Source organism: Calonectris borealis, chromosome 6, assembly GCF_964195595.1.
Source record: "Calonectris borealis chromosome 6, bCalBor7.hap1.2, whole genome shotgun sequence".
In the NCBI taxonomy this organism is placed as follows: domain Eukaryota; kingdom Metazoa; phylum Chordata; class Aves; order Procellariiformes; family Procellariidae; genus Calonectris; species Calonectris borealis.
Genome location: NC_134317.1, coordinates 44,456,089 through 44,471,535, shown reverse-complemented (window position 1 = coordinate 44,471,535; position 15,447 = coordinate 44,456,089). Strand labels below are relative to the sequence as shown.

The 15,447-nt window shown below is 37.8% G+C and overlaps 1 protein-coding gene across 5 annotated transcripts in view; it reads right to left on the bottom strand.

Annotated features, from left to right (window-relative positions):
• Positions 1–15,447, bottom strand: part of PCNT (pericentrin) — a 100,993-nt gene that overhangs the window by 59,935 nt on the left and 25,611 nt on the right. For 4 of the 5 annotated variants that reach the window (XM_075153865.1, XM_075153868.1, XM_075153866.1 and 1 more), the window contains exons 15-23: positions 15,018–15,050; positions 13,245–13,509; positions 12,879–12,966; positions 11,471–11,687; positions 9,785–10,023; positions 7,382–7,857; positions 5,234–5,810; positions 3,660–3,893; positions 1,794–1,958 (exon numbers count right to left, since the gene is read on the bottom strand). In XM_075153865.1, the coding sequence (XP_075009966.1) occupies positions 1,794–1,958; positions 3,660–3,893; positions 5,234–5,810; positions 7,382–7,857; positions 9,785–10,023; positions 11,471–11,687; positions 12,879–12,966; positions 13,245–13,509; positions 15,018–15,050 (2,294 nt within the window). The remainder of the gene's footprint in view (positions 1–1,793; positions 1,959–3,659; positions 3,894–5,233; positions 5,811–7,381; positions 7,858–9,784; positions 10,024–11,470; positions 11,688–12,878; positions 12,967–13,244; positions 13,510–15,017; positions 15,051–15,447) is intronic. The other variant, XM_075153869.1, reaches the window with a different exon arrangement.

Below are 15,447 nucleotides of genomic sequence, written 5' to 3'. Positions count from 1 at the left end.
TGGCACTTAGGCAATAACAATATCGACTCCTACCCAGAATCCAAGAGGCAGAGCAAGGCAGAAGAGCCAAGTCTGCCCAGAATTATAGACTCAAACAGCAGAGTGCTTAGCAGTTAGCAAGCAATGTACAGACACAAAGGAGTATGAGGACTTTCCTCAACTGGTACAGTAAACTTGTGGACTAAGTCTCTGAAAAGCTTGCCTATTCTTCTCAGAAGCAGTGCATCCACTAAAAGAGTATGTCAGACTGTAGAAAGGAACTCTGAATACTTAAAATCTGCTAGGGGAGGCGGGGGGAAGAAAGCAAGGAAACTGGCTGGCATGAAGACAACCCCATAAACAAGCATGGGGGAAGTAGGCAGGGGAAGGCTCATTATAAAAACCTGTATCAGACCATGATGCAGCTCAGCCTGACACTGCAAAGAGATCCAGTCAGTCTCTTGTGGGACAAAACACCAGTCATCAAGGTAATGAGAGAAAAAAAAGAACAGAGACATCTGTACTAGCAGTAGAATTACCCCTGGCAAAATTTAAACGAAAAGAGAGGTTTCTGGTGTCCCAAATGCTACTCAGTAACTAAAGCACCTAGGCAGCACAAGAGAGAGAAAAGCACAAACCACTTCTGGGGTATATGCACAACTGTCAGTCCAGTCCCAGTTTCTGTGGACTGAAGGCTGGGGTTTGGCTAAGGACAGCAATGCTAAATATACCTCCAGCAGCTTTTCAGGATATGCTCGTGTCCTCCGCTTCAAAAGACAGCTGCATCAGACGGAGAGACGTCAAAGAATGACCAGGACTCCACAGTGGGCCAGAGGCAGGAAACAGGAGAAATTTTCTGCTCATCTGCAGCATCCAGTTCTAGAGGTTTGTGCAACTGTTAGTAAGAGTCGCACCTCAGGTTGGAGCACTGACAGGAACAGCAAGGATCTGCTGAAATCTCCCAAGGAGAAGCAAATAAGGAGATGGTAGTTCAACTAAACTAAGTTATTTTTGCTCAACAACTTGAGCTCAACACATGCTCAGTACAGTGATAACACTGAGATGAATGTAAGCACTGCTTTCTGTGTTTGTGAGTTTCCCTCTCTCTTCTGACACAGGATGTGTCTTCTCCATTCATTTAATAGCTTTATAAATGCTTGTCACCTAATTAAGACATTTTACACAAGGCTCAGAAGATGATAGGCAATTACTACATTGTACACAAGGCCAAACAAAGATAATTTTCAGGCATAAGCATCTTGAAGATGCTCATCAAGATGAAAGTTTGGAACTCAAATGAAAAACCCAAGAAAGCAGAAATCAAGAACAACTACAAAAAAATCTCGTGCACAAAGTGCTCAATGTCATCACACACTTGATAAAAGCTTAGATAGCACTGAACATTTTTTGCCATATATACACAAGCGCAGCAGACAAGGGATGATAGGTCAAGGGGATAGTCTCTGCAGACACGAAGAAGAAAAAGTTTCAAATGACAAACTGAACATACATGTACGCAAGGACTGTTGCTTACAGCAAATACATTCCACTGATTTTTTTGGTTTTGTTTGAAGGCCACCACTTCACATCCAATTCAGGATTTTAAGACAACCCTGTAGTAAATACCGTAACTGCTTACAGAACACTGCATTGCTTCCAATACTGCTTTTCTAGTTCTAACATGGTGAAGGAAGGAAGAGATCTAACTCAGATTGTCTTTTTAAAGTCATATGGCTGAAGAACAAAAATGTATACCAATTGTTCTTTTTCAGAAAAACACACTACCAGTGCATGCTCTGAAGTTCAGACCCTACCTTCAGCTGTGCAATCTGCTGTTCAAGGAGTATCTCCGACTGACACTTCAGCAGCTCAATCTCTTCCTGGAACTGAAGCTGTTGCTTCAATTTTACCTCCTCAAATTGAGCCAGAAGAGCTGTCCGCACAGTTTCTACTTCAGAGGCCGATGCAGAAGCATACATCTGCAGACAAGTAAGTAATATAAAATATTTTAGCCGTGGTGTTATAATTAAGGAAAAAATAAAACCAAACCAAAACGAAACCATCAAGCTCAGCCAAATTCTTAAGAGTATTTTCACAATAGTTCTCTCCAATCCCCAAGGCTATACAGAGCTGCTATTTGTCATCATACTGACTATAGAAAAAAGCAAGTTGATAAAAATAGATAAGAAGCAACAGGGCATTAGGTACCAAGTATGTCCTGTATTCATGAGACCATCAGGTCAGACTAACAGAGTAATCCCTACTTGTTCTTTCCAATAGACATTTGTCTAAGAGAAATTCAAAGAAATAAGGAGGAAAGAGTGGGAGAGAAACACTGGGAGAGCATATTTTAAGACATAATTTCTCTTGTTCAAAGAGGATTAAACATTACGCAGATATATTTAATGCAATTATCCTATGAGATACAACAAAGAAGTCCATCAAAAATATCAGTGAAAGGTTTGGGGATTTTTTGTTAATTTGTTTTTTTTTCTATTATCCTCTCCAAGAAGAGTCACTGTAGTCATCAGAATAGCGATAAATCCTGTTTCTAGGATGAAGGGCTTAAAAATTTAATAATCATGAGAACTTCCCACAAATCTAATAAAATTAACTTCCCAGACAAGCTATGCTTCCAAAAGTAAAGAGAGTTTGCAATTCATTCCAGCCAGCTGGAAACCACTACCAGCTCTAAGGCCTGGCAGTCCAAAAGAACACAGGGGATCTCCTCATACCTATACGTTTTTTGTGAGATGCACCAAGTAATACAAAGGTGCACCAGTGATTGGGGAGTTATTTGGCAACACTATCCAATTTTCAAATTAGTAAGTGAAAAAGCGAAAGTAAGTTACATTTTAACATAACATAGGTTGGTGGTTATAGCTGGATAAAGCTTATTTTGTTTGTGACTTCTCCTAATATATAAATGTAATAACATAGAAAAGTGAAGAGTCTTGATCACTTGTGGCTGCTTGCATCAACATTAGTCAGATTGTATAAGAGACTGAATAAATAGAAGATCTTATTCCATTTCAATGTTTAAAGAGAACTTAGTGTAGATGATCAAATTTTTAGCCTTCACTATGAAAGTAAACATCACCAAGCTTACACATAAACATTCCCAACAAGAAGAAATGGTAAAGCTTTAAGGGCAACTAGGAAGATTTCCAAACCTCGCTGAGCAAACATATTTGGAAAAGTATTACCTACTACAATTTCTCTAAGAAAAGAAGAAAAATCAATGTTAGTAAAGGTTGTTCACTTATAAAAGCTTGAAGTGAGCATTAATTTCCACAAATGGTTAATGACCCAATTTATTACCTATTAGTTTTCTATCAAGATGGCAGCTTTAAAATTTTGAATTAAATATGGCAGGAACTCGGAAGAAAGCAAGCCCACTTTCCCCGTCCCCCCTGTCCCAGTAAAGAGAGCATTGCAAACATGGATTTAAACTTTAAAAATTTAGGATAATACACATCTATGAATTCTTTTAAGTCCTTTTTGAATTCTTTTAAGTCCTTTTAGATAAAGCAAGGCTTAAAAATGTTAACTTTGTCTCTTCTTATCTACTGGCACTATTAAAAAAAAATTCAAAAAGCATCTAGATATACAGCCTTACTTCTAAGGTTAATAAAACTGAATTTACTTTATGTTAAAGTATGGATTAGCAACATTCCAACCTCTTGCTCATGTTCATGCTGTGCTTTTAGTTTCCTCAATTCTTCTTCCAGCTCCCTGGAGTAATCCTCCTTAAGTTTCTTAATTTCTGCCTCATGAAGATCCTGAAGTTCTTGGAGTGCTTTTCTATGTTTTTCCTCCATATGCAATACTTGCTCACGTAATACATCCAGGGCCAGACGTTTTTCTTCTTCCAGCAACGTCCTTTGATTTTGAAGAGCTGTGTTCAAACCATCCTTTGTAAGCATTAATTAAAAAAAGGGGAAAAAAAAGTAAGTACAAATATTTTGTAACCCATTTGTAAAGCACATGTCTTGCTGTATCAAAGCTTTTTAAGTAAACACAAACAATAGTGCCTCATGAATGATGAGCACACATACATATACACACTCTATATATCATTGAAATGGGTTTATTCTTCTTATCTAGTAAAGGTTTTGTAAATCGCCTACTTTATCCATGACAGCACTCCCCATCAACACAATCTTCAACTTTTGCTTTTTGAAGTTCTTTACACTCAAGAACAATTAAAATGCAGATTTAAGATTAGTTAACAAAGATAGGACAGAAGAAAAAACCCACTTTTCCCTCCACAAGACCTTCCTCTTAGCCTTTGTGGGCACAGAAATGACATATAACCATAATTTTGCAAAGACAGACAAGTCTGAAAAACAGTACATCTCTCCCTGGAAGGCTCTGAATTATTAGCAATGAGCTAAGCCTTCTTACCTCTTTGACTTGGAGAAGTGACCACTGAAAGAGTGGTCAAACATTGGAACAGGCTGCCCAGGGAAGTGGTTGAATCACCATCCCGTGGAAGTATTTAAAAGACGTGTAGATGTGGTGCTTAAGGACATGGTTTAATGGGCATGGTGATGTTGGGTTGACGGTTGGACTCTATCTCAGAGGTCTTTTCCAACCTTAATGATTCTATGATTCTATTCTATGATTCTATAAGTCTTGGGATCATTTTTTATCCATCTGAACCCTAAAAGAGCTCACACCTCTGCCCTATCAAGAGTAAAGCTATGGACTTCTGTAAAAGGCCCTAAGACAAGGTCCACTCACCCACGACCTGCTCCCAAAATCCCACCTGGGACCTTTAGAGATATCTTTCTTCTATTCTTCCCCTCGAGACTGTGCCACTAGGGAGGATCTCTGGATTCCTAGAGATGTAGCTTAACCTACAGAATTGAATTTATTTTGTTCTAATCACTTCTGAGGAATTGCATGGTAAATCTATCAGGCAGAGAAGCTCCGAGCCACAAAATGGATATCCTCCAACCTGACTTATGTTAAAAATATTTACTTCATTTGTACCTTTTCCACACACTGAGATAGAAAACTCATTAATCTTATCATCGGAGGGGGGCGGGGGGGGGGGGGCGGGGAGTGACAGATGGACTTAATTTTCAGCTTCAGTTTCGTGTTTCATCTCACAATACAGCCACACACAAGTGTTAGTGCTGGCACAAAGGAGGTTGTAAAAGTACGCTCCAAGAACAAGGGAAAAGGTGATCCCACACAATGCACCATGAAATTTCACCTTTTATGCCAAGTTTTCTTTCTGACTCACCTTATGAGCTTCTTCTGCTTCAACAGCCATGGCTTTAAGTTTTTCCATATGAACAGTAGCTAGCTCAATTTTCAAATTATTTTGGGAAAGCTGAAGTTCTTCAGCATGCTTTAATTTCAACTTGTCTATCTCCTGAACCAAGCGTGCTTGATCCATTTTATCCTTTTCATGGAGCTGTTCTGTGTGCTGCAGCTGTAGCTTCTCAAGAGCCTGACTGTGTTCATCTCTTATATTCTGAATTTCAGATAGGTAGGACGACTCCAAGGAATCCAGATTTGATAAGTGTTTAGCCTCCAGCTCATCAATTTGTGCCTGATGCTTTGTTTGTAGTTCAGCAACACAAGCCTCAAGCTGAATCTCCTGTTTACTTTCTAGTGTAGATCTAAGTGTCTCAATTTCAGCTTGGTGCTTTGCCTGAAACTCAGCTGTAAGAGACAAAATTTGCTGCTTATGCTTCTCCTGTAACTTCTGACTTTGGAGTTCCAGTTCATCGACATGTTTCTTTTTCAGTTCTTGAAGAAGAATCTCTTGCTCAGTTGTGAATTTCTGAGTCATAGCTTTGTGTTCCCCCATAAACCTATATTATTTCCAAGAAAGTTAAGAGAATATTGTAAAAAAGACACTTTTAAAAAAAGAAAAAAATTGAAATAATAAATAAAAATCAAAGAAAAATAAGTAGGCTGTACTTAGCCCCCACAAATTTTACTTTAGGTTTCAAATACAGAACTAATTCAAAGCAAGTCACAAAGAGGATTTCATAGCCCCATAATTAGAGGTTTATGCAATGTCACTTGGTAGTATCTGGTTATTACTAGGTAGACTGGAACCCCTATTAAATTACTCACTAATACAGAGCAACATACAAATGTCGTTCTCTGAGAAAATACTGCCATATAAGAGCATATAGGACATAGTATAGACATTGTCTACATCTCAAATGTGTTGTCTGCAAGTAAACGAACTGCATAAGAAAGATCTCTAAAAACATCTGGTTAAAACTGAGACATAAAACCACTGTGGAAGTGTATGTGGGATACTTGGGGGGTCCTCCTAACTCATCTCAGCTCTTGGAGGTCTGCTTAAAGCTTGATGCAGAAGATTTAGTATCTGAAATGCTGTGATTTACTGTAATCATTAACTATACTATTTTTGGATACAGACACCAATAATTAAAAAGTGATTGGTTATTTAAAGGCTAAGTTCCTGCTTTCAGCGTTTTCTTACCGTAATTATTTCCCCAATCTTGTTCTACAAGCGTATGTTTGGGGAGGAAAGGAGGATAAATTTGAAGCAATGCATGCAAATACAAACATGTAGTTGTTTGAGTATTTCCTTTAATACGCTAAAAACAACGAGGGTAGGAAGGGGAGGAAAAACTGAGCAGTTAGAACCTTCATGTCTAACCAGACCTGAAGAATACCATATGCAGCTCATCAACCTCAGCATTCGGTGGATAACACAAGCTTCATTCACCAGGAAAAACTTGCTCAAATTTATTTGAATTGTTTGAAAACACTTGAAAAAATTTAAAGAATTTTTCCAATTACATGTCCTGTAACACCTCCCCTCCTCCAAGGCTAGTATATGATTTTCAGCTGTGTATTGTATTCTTAACTGTAACAGGCAGAACTTGACTACACTTCATTTGATTTGCTAGACTAGATTAAATGCATTTACATAAAGGAAAATTCTACAGTAAACCATAATGGACAGCATTAATGTTCCTTGGAAGAGTAAGCTTTACATATATAAGTTATGAACTAATGAATTGTAAATAAACTGATTCTTTCTTTCTATCTATCTAAGGCAGGAACCGGACCCCCAGAGTGTGCTGAGGGCGAAAGGCAACGGGGCAAGCACGACACAGTAAGGTGTTGATAGTATGTAGGGATGATAATGGGGCTCGGAATCATGACGCATCATCCATCCTAACGACAGACATCAATTATTGGCCTTTACTTCGGTGGATAGGCCACCTTTACTTAACCCGGAAAAGGAACATGTATAATTTATATACGTTGGATAAATAGCTAGTGCCATCAAGTGACAAACCTACATCACTACGACTCATTAAGTTTAAAATAAGAAAAAGTAACAATAACAATAACTAAACTGGTAAGTGAAAGTGCTCAAATACTCTGGACTTACTTGTTTTGTGCTTCCATAAGTTTCAGTGCATATTCTTCCTGCAGACAAAGTGTGGCCTTTTCCATTTCTTTTGCCATGAGCGCTTTGGCTGCCTGCAGGTCACTGTCATATTGCTCCTGAGATTTCTGCACAGCCTGTGCACTTGCAAGGCTATCCTCTAGTTGCTGCAAGTTGTTTTGTTGCTCTTTTACCAACTTCTCCAATTCTAGAATTTTGGCAGCTTGGTGATCTTGAAGCTGATTCATTTCAGCTTCACGAAGTTCAAACTCCTTTTGTAAATTCTGCTTCTCATCTTCCGCTCTATTTTGCAGTTCTATACGCAACAATGATAACTTCTCTTCTGCTTGGATTCGCTGGTCCTCTCTTTCACATTTCCATTTCTTCTCTTTTTCTTTGTACATAGTCTCTATTTTCTGGACTTCTTCTCTGGCTTCCCTTAATTTATTCTTGTGATCCTCAGCAATTTTATATTTTACCTGTGAACACAGTTATTAAAAAATGCATAAAATACCAAAACCAAACTGAAGTATGTGAAGTGAATGTTCTTAGGCATTCAAGGCCTTGGAGAGATTCAATTCTTGCAGTGAAGTCACCCTTCCAAATAAAAGTAAGGCTGAAATGTCAATTTATAGGTACTTGAATTCAACATACTATTAAGAATTAATTGGGTTAAGGAAGATAAGAAAAAATTAAGGGAAAATTCTAGAATTAACATGGTATTCTATATTTTTTTCTCTTGGGGCCACTTTCCTTCATTTCAGGAGTTCAATTTATAAAGCTATGGGCACCTTAGGTATTTATATTGGGCAGGATTAAAAATCTCTTTTAAACCTCTCCTCTCCTTATACAGTGGTATTTTAGATACAGTGTCCAAGACCATGATCTCATACATAGCGTAAAAGCAACATAAAAGCATGTAGCATAAAAACAGAAGCCAAAGCACCAAACAATTGCTTAATGACAAAAGGAAAAAAAAAGACTCTAAAATTACACTACAGTAAACAGGTAAACAAATAAATAGTAAACTAAGGAAACGACAGGGTCATCTCTTAAAAGAAAATTAAAAGGTAATAAGAGATCACATACGAGCATCAGTATGAAGTATACTCTTCAGCTTTCACTTAAAAGGTTTGTTTTGAACAAATATTTAAGCATTCATTTATGCTACAACCTAAATGAAGAGGCAGAAAAGAAAGGCAAAAAACCCAGATTTTGATTAAAACAATCCATGAAAACTTGAGGGGGGGGGCGGGCGGCAGGGGAATAGAGAGGCAATTGAGGAAATTGGTTCACTCTATTTCTGAGAGCGAGCGACCAGAAGGCAAACAAAATATGTATTTCCAGACAGTGGATCAGCATGCGGTACAGGCTCATTTCAAACACCGCATTCTGTATATGCTTATCTTTTACCCAGCCAGCAGTGCCACAAATAAGATACTGCAGGTGGTAGCAGTAAACTAACAGTACTGAAAGCTTCACTACTGGAAGTTTCAGCTGAGTCTCCATGTTATGTACAAACAGTCTGCAACTGTTTTCTCTGGCCCTCTCTACCAGTTTTTAAAGGAAAAGGATACCTATCTCTCTTTAAAAAGGGAGGAAAGGAGGACTTGAGAAATGAGAGCTTCATCCATCTAATTCTCATAAGCATTCAAATATTGGCACAAATTAAACAATGAATTAATCTAAGTTTATCCTCAGATAGGACAGCTGATTTAACAGGTAAGAGGGAAGGTGCCAGATATGATTCTTTCAACTCTAAGACTTTGACAGTGAAGGTATAACAGCTACACCAAAGCAAAGAAAAGCAGAAATCCGTTGTCTGTTTCTTTCTTCTTCCCTCAAAAAATGGTTTGAAAAATTATTTCTGGTTATTTGCTTCAAAAAACCGTCCTATCAAAACCAGAAATTTCTTAGAGGGGACGCATTCAGCAGAGGGGCTTTCTCCATCTGCCACAGTGCTTTCTGCTGAATTCTCCATTGCCACGTGACAGTATGCAAGTGCGCCATGTTACTTTCACACTGGGACACTACGATGTGCTGCAGTGAGATGTTCAGGATGAGGACCTTTTGTACGTGCCTGTATTGGAGCGGTATATGTACGCTTGACCCACGCCAATATAAAAGGTGGACTGGATCAACCCTTGAAGCACCTGCTCTCCCACACTATCCATGCTTTTGAAAAGTTCATCTGCAGAGAAACTAAGCGTTTAACACTAACGTGCTCTGAACTTCAGATTTGTATTCCAGTATTTGTGTGTATCCATGCAAGTCCATTTAAAGCTGAAGCTACTATCACTAAACTAGGCACATTTAAAGATAAGTGCTGCCTCTATCTCCCTTGGCCTTCCCAACAGATCTGAGCTTGCCCAACTCAATATAACACACTACTGTAATACAAATTACCTTTTCCATTTCCTCTTTCAGATGCTTTTCATTCTGCACAGAAAAATCTTTTTGTTTAGTAATCTCTTCTTTTAAATGCTTTATTTCTTCCAAAAGCTCTGCAATATGCTGTTTCTCAGAGTGGAGGAGAGAGAGCTTAGCTTTGTGCTCTTTCTCCAGCACAGACACTCGCTCAGCCACCTCCATTTCAACTTGACGTGCTGCATCTTGAGCATTCTGTAGGTGCAGTTTGGTGATTTCTGAAAAGAAAAAACAAAACAAACAAACAAAAGACATTCTGGAATTTATTTTCTTTTGATATGTCCTATTAATGCACAGAAATAAAGCTGAACGTCAGCTATGCAGTTTATCAGTAGCCATACTAACTACAGACCAACAAGAATCACTTATAGGAATGATTTTCTACTCTGTTCCGCTTTATCACCACCTTTGAAATTTATCAGTATCACCACACAAAAAACAAAGGGGCTGGATCATGAAACCTGTGGCAGGACCTCCCTCCTATGAGCAACAGCCACAGGAGCTGACTTTCTTTTTGGACGAAGCAATGGCAGATTTATGCAAGTTTTATCTCCTCTTTTGCACATACTATTTACATAAGGCATTGCCCCAAAAAGCAGATGGGACAAATCTCTAAACATTCTAATTTAAACAGTTTTGATATACTGTCTAGTATTAAAAATAAATAAATGAAGATAAGAAATATAACTGCAAATTAAAAAAAGTTGTACTGATCCTTTTAACCAACATACAGTGGAATATAGTTATAGCCATGTGAGTTATATAGCTAACTTTAAGTTATGAATGATGAATTCAAATGTTTGTTTATCATACTGTGCTCCCAGAAAGAGGTTCCAGATAAAAGAACTGCCATGATCCCCTTACCTGCACTTCAACAATATATGCATTTTATATTGAACCAGTATAAGGCAGTATATTTCTATAAATTACAATTCTAAGAAAAGCAGCAACTGTTAAGAAATGACATACACCCATGATCTCATAGGAGGTCTCATTAAATTCAGCCATAAGAGGAATTTTAACCTGAACTCTACAGCAAAAGATACCTATTACAAATTCTGCCCCCCATAAATACTTTCTTCTTTGTTCAAAAAATTCATCCCAATATGTATACCAACTAATTGTCAAACCCAGGAAGAAAAAGAAATATTAACGTTAAATGAGCAGAGCACTATCCAACCCACAAAAGGAACACAGGTAAAAGAAGCATGGAACATAGAACAGAAGTGGGTCTACTCTATGGAACAGAATGAGAACTGATCTATTTCATGCAAATACAAGAGACATTTAACATAACTGACAGACAACAATAAGAAATTTTCAAGTAGCTATTAATTCAGGAATTGACAGTGCCCTTCTAGGCATCACGAATGAAAACCTGATAACTCCTTTTAGCAACTGCTCCACAGTTGTAGCAGGTTTTACTACAGAATAATCAACTTCAGGTCACCACATCTTTGGAAGTGTAACTCAACGTGCCCATAAAAGACAAAAAGCAAAGTGCTCGATGCCAGGGATTAAAGTGTGTTAAGCGTTCCCTATAGTTTAGAGTAAACTAATAACAAATTGAAAACATCTTCAGATAAGCCTTTAAATATTTAAAGAAAAACATAAGCCACACAAGCAGCTTCCCATTTTACTTCCCAGTCCGTCAACTCATCTTACCTTTAATATGTTCTTCTGAAAGTCGGGCACGGAGCTGCTCAAGTTCTAAACAATGCTTTCTTTTCATTTCCTCAATTTCTGTTATATATTTGTCTGACAGATCCATCTTCATTTTCATTAGGTCCTCCGTATATTGAAGTGCAAGGGAAGACCTTAAGGAATCTAATTCACGCCTGTGTTGTTCTTTAAGCTGTACCTCCAAACAGGCAAGTTCTTCCTACAGAAGAAATGGGTTAGAAAGACATCTTCAGCTTTGAAGAAACCATGCTGAGAACCTTTCAATGAGAGCACAACATGAACTGCACTATAATGCACCTGCTTGATACACTCCTGCCACTCCATCTGCTACTAGAGCGGCAGAGCCCCTCAAAGTAGAATCACAGAATCATTTAGGTTGGAAAAGACCTTTAAGATCATCGAGTCCAACTGTAAACCTAACACTGCCAAGTCCACCACTAAACCATGTCCCAAGTGCTGTCTTAGTGTACTTCGAATAGGGAAACGGGGTGAACAAGAAAAAAACAGTCTCAAAAAAATCTGTATATTAGAACCTTTTCAGTAAAACAAAGGAGATACAGTCTGGAACCATGCCACAAGGCAGATCTGAGTTCCAGGAGCTGTTTGAAAGTATAGTAGAGGGGGAAGTCCCACATGCATCTGGGTAGAGAAACTATCGACTCTCAACACTGAAGAGACCCCCCCTCTACACACCACAGAACTTAGAAGTAATGATCTACGAATGCAGTTTCATACTCAGCTAGGTAACAAATAGCAGCAAGAAAAAAGACATTATGTATACACTTTTCATTTATAACTCATAAGTTTTTTGTGTGATTTACTAATGAAATTGAGCTCATGCTGTCTTGTGTATGTCTTGTCTGCTTGTCATTTCCTCACCAAAAAAAAAATATTACTTTTTATAATTAATTTAAAAAATAAAGTCAAAAAAAAAAGGAAAATTCCTTTTTGAAACTCTTAGTCAACTTCAAATAAGTTGAGCAATGAAGTCAAGATACATGAAAATAGGTGCATAAATAGAAGAGGGACCAAATTAGCACCTCCAAATTGAAGAGAACAGACAGCAATAAAAGGCACAATTACTACAGAAGCTATAGAGAAGAGAAACACCATGAATTCTGCACTTGTGTGGAATAGCTTTGATAAGCTCCTTACTAGGCATGGGATAACCCAAACAGAGGACACAAAATTACAGAACATCATGTTTCATGGGTTCTGCTAGTCTGAGAACTATTTAAAGTTGGTAATTTACAATATACTTGTCAAAAATAATTAAGCCTTAATAAATGTGTCGAATTAACTAACTCTTTGCTAAGAGCTAGGAATCAGACATCGATTTTCATACACATCATGTAATGAACAGTAGAACCTTAATATATAAAAATACTACCTGATGTTGTTCCAGCTGCTGATTTAGCTGACCAAGTGTATCCCTTCTCTCTTTCTCAGAAGTCTCTTCAAAAACTGCGACAGAAGAACTGAGAAAAGGGTTTTAAAGTTTAAGATTGTAACATGTGTCCAAATTAAGTTAAATGAACTTGCTGACTTACGATGTAGTACTGAAAGTAGGCACAGAGCAACTATAACAACTGCTTAGGACTGCGCACACATGACTTCCATTGCTGTGTTTCTAACTACAGATCACCTAATGCCCAATCCCACTATATTTAGATGCTAACATCACCTTTTATATAAAAAAAGAAAAAAAAGAAGCATGCTGTCATAATATGAGATGAAAGGAAAAATAATAGATCACCTGATGTTCCCTGCTTGATCTTGACTCACTTCCAACTCTGACAGTGAATATTCCTTCAGTTCTTGCAGTCTCTGATGCAGCAAAGTCAATTCTTCTCTGTAGTTTTCTTCAGCAACTCTTAACTTGTTTTCAAAATAAAGTCTCAGTTGTTCCAATTCAGTTTCATGCTCACTTTGTCTTTGCTGACGCTGCTGTTCAAATTCTAGTTTTAAATGCTCTATTTCTTCCACCCGTGATGCACGAGCCAGGAGCTGCTCTTTTAGCTCTGGAATGGAGGCAAAACCAACACAAATACTCAGAAATACATATCTTTAGGCTAAGTCATTCTGTGAAGATCAGCCATATTTCACTTGTTGAGATAGCAGTAAAATGTTATCCCACAAGCTACATAAGAAAATGAACTTCTGAAAGACGAAACATTCCTTCCTCACAAGACAGCAAAACCATGTTGTCCATTTACACTGCATTCAGAGAAACCATCCTCATGACAAGAATCAAAACTACCAGCAGACTGTTAGCCCTCCTCGTTTCCTTGTGCTTCAGATCTGGGCTAGTGACATGCAGAGTCCTGCAATATTGCTTAATCTTCACACCTGCTTGCTGTAGCAACCAGAAGCAATAATTCAGTCAAGAACATTTAATTTGCTCCAGGGAAAACTACCCAACAAACAAAAACAACTTTAGCACAAACTATACAGAAAAACAAAATTACAAGGAAGAAAAAATAAAGTCAATTCTGGATTACTTTAGTGATGGTTTGGCTATCCATCATTAGCTCAAGCAGAGGCTAAATTCACTGAATTAAAAAGAACTATCCAGCAACAACAAAAAAAAAGTAGAATGCAGTAAAAAACAGCGATCAAGGCTGGTTCAGCAAGCTACCCTCGTTTCAGGGAGTGAGGGCAATGGCCAACATTGCAGCACATTCATGAACTCAGAGCTTTTTTCTCCACGTTCTGTAGTAAAGAAGCAGTAATGTATCAGGAAGTGAAAAGGTAGGAAAAAAGGACAAAAATCATGAGAGGGAATTAAAAAAGTTTCCCAGATGGCTCAACTTCCCAGATGACTTAAATTAGCTGAATCCCCACAGAATCAACTGAAGATGGAACTGCATTTCAAGAAGAAAGAACTTGGTGAAAAGCATCTGTATGTTATGCAAGAAGAGAAACTTCAGAAACCTTTATGAAAACAGAGGATGTCACCTAGGAAGCAACGCAGCTGATTGTCACAGTGTGTTTTTGTGTAGCAAACCAGAAAATGCACACTTGGCATGAAAAATTCTCACAACGAACACGCAAACAAAAATAAGACGAGTTACTTCTCTTCTACATGTACATGTAGAAGAGAAGTACATGTACATGTACTTACATGGCTTTAGCCTGCTTCCAAAGGGAGCAATTGTTAAGCACAGGAACCAGAGGAATCAAGTGACAAGCAGGGACTAGTAACACCACCAATGGGATAGGCAAGGGAAGTTCAATCTGGCACGGGTAGGTTTTGCCTAACCAGCAAAGTCTGCTGGCATAAAATTAACCCAGAAAAGTGTTTAACAATGTTAAACTGTTAAAAGTGGTTAAAAGTGTTTTGAACTGGCATGTCACTCTTACATCAGAGCAGCAGTCCCATCATCCAGCTGCTACCTTTTGAATCCACCACCATGAGTCCTCAAACCAATCCAAATGCATTGTCAAACGATCACTCAAGTGAAGAAAAGCAGAGTAAAACAAAACACCTTTAAGAGTGTATCTTAAGCACCAAAAAAGATATCCTCACCTGGACCATGGGCTTGCATTCTGGTCTCATCATCTCAAGCAAGATGAAGAAGAAACAAAAAGAGTCCAAAGAATGGGAACGTAAGTGATTAGAAACATGGAAAGACATTTGAAAGGTTAATAAAGATTAGGGCTACAGAGAGGAAATATAAAAATTCCAGTAAATACTACAAAGTGCTATCTACTATAATTCTCTAATATCAAAAAAGAGATCTGGAAAAGTCAAGGTAAAGTCTGACTAGATAGAAAAATTATTTATTCAATTTATGACCAAAAAACCAACAAAAAAACCCACCCTCACAAAACCCTATTATACTTCAAAACCTATTTACAGTTATATTATTTAGAAAATCTGAAATTGCATTTAAAACAAAAGGCAAATGTAATATGCTTCAACTACCCCAGCAGAAGTAAAGAACGTCACTTAATGT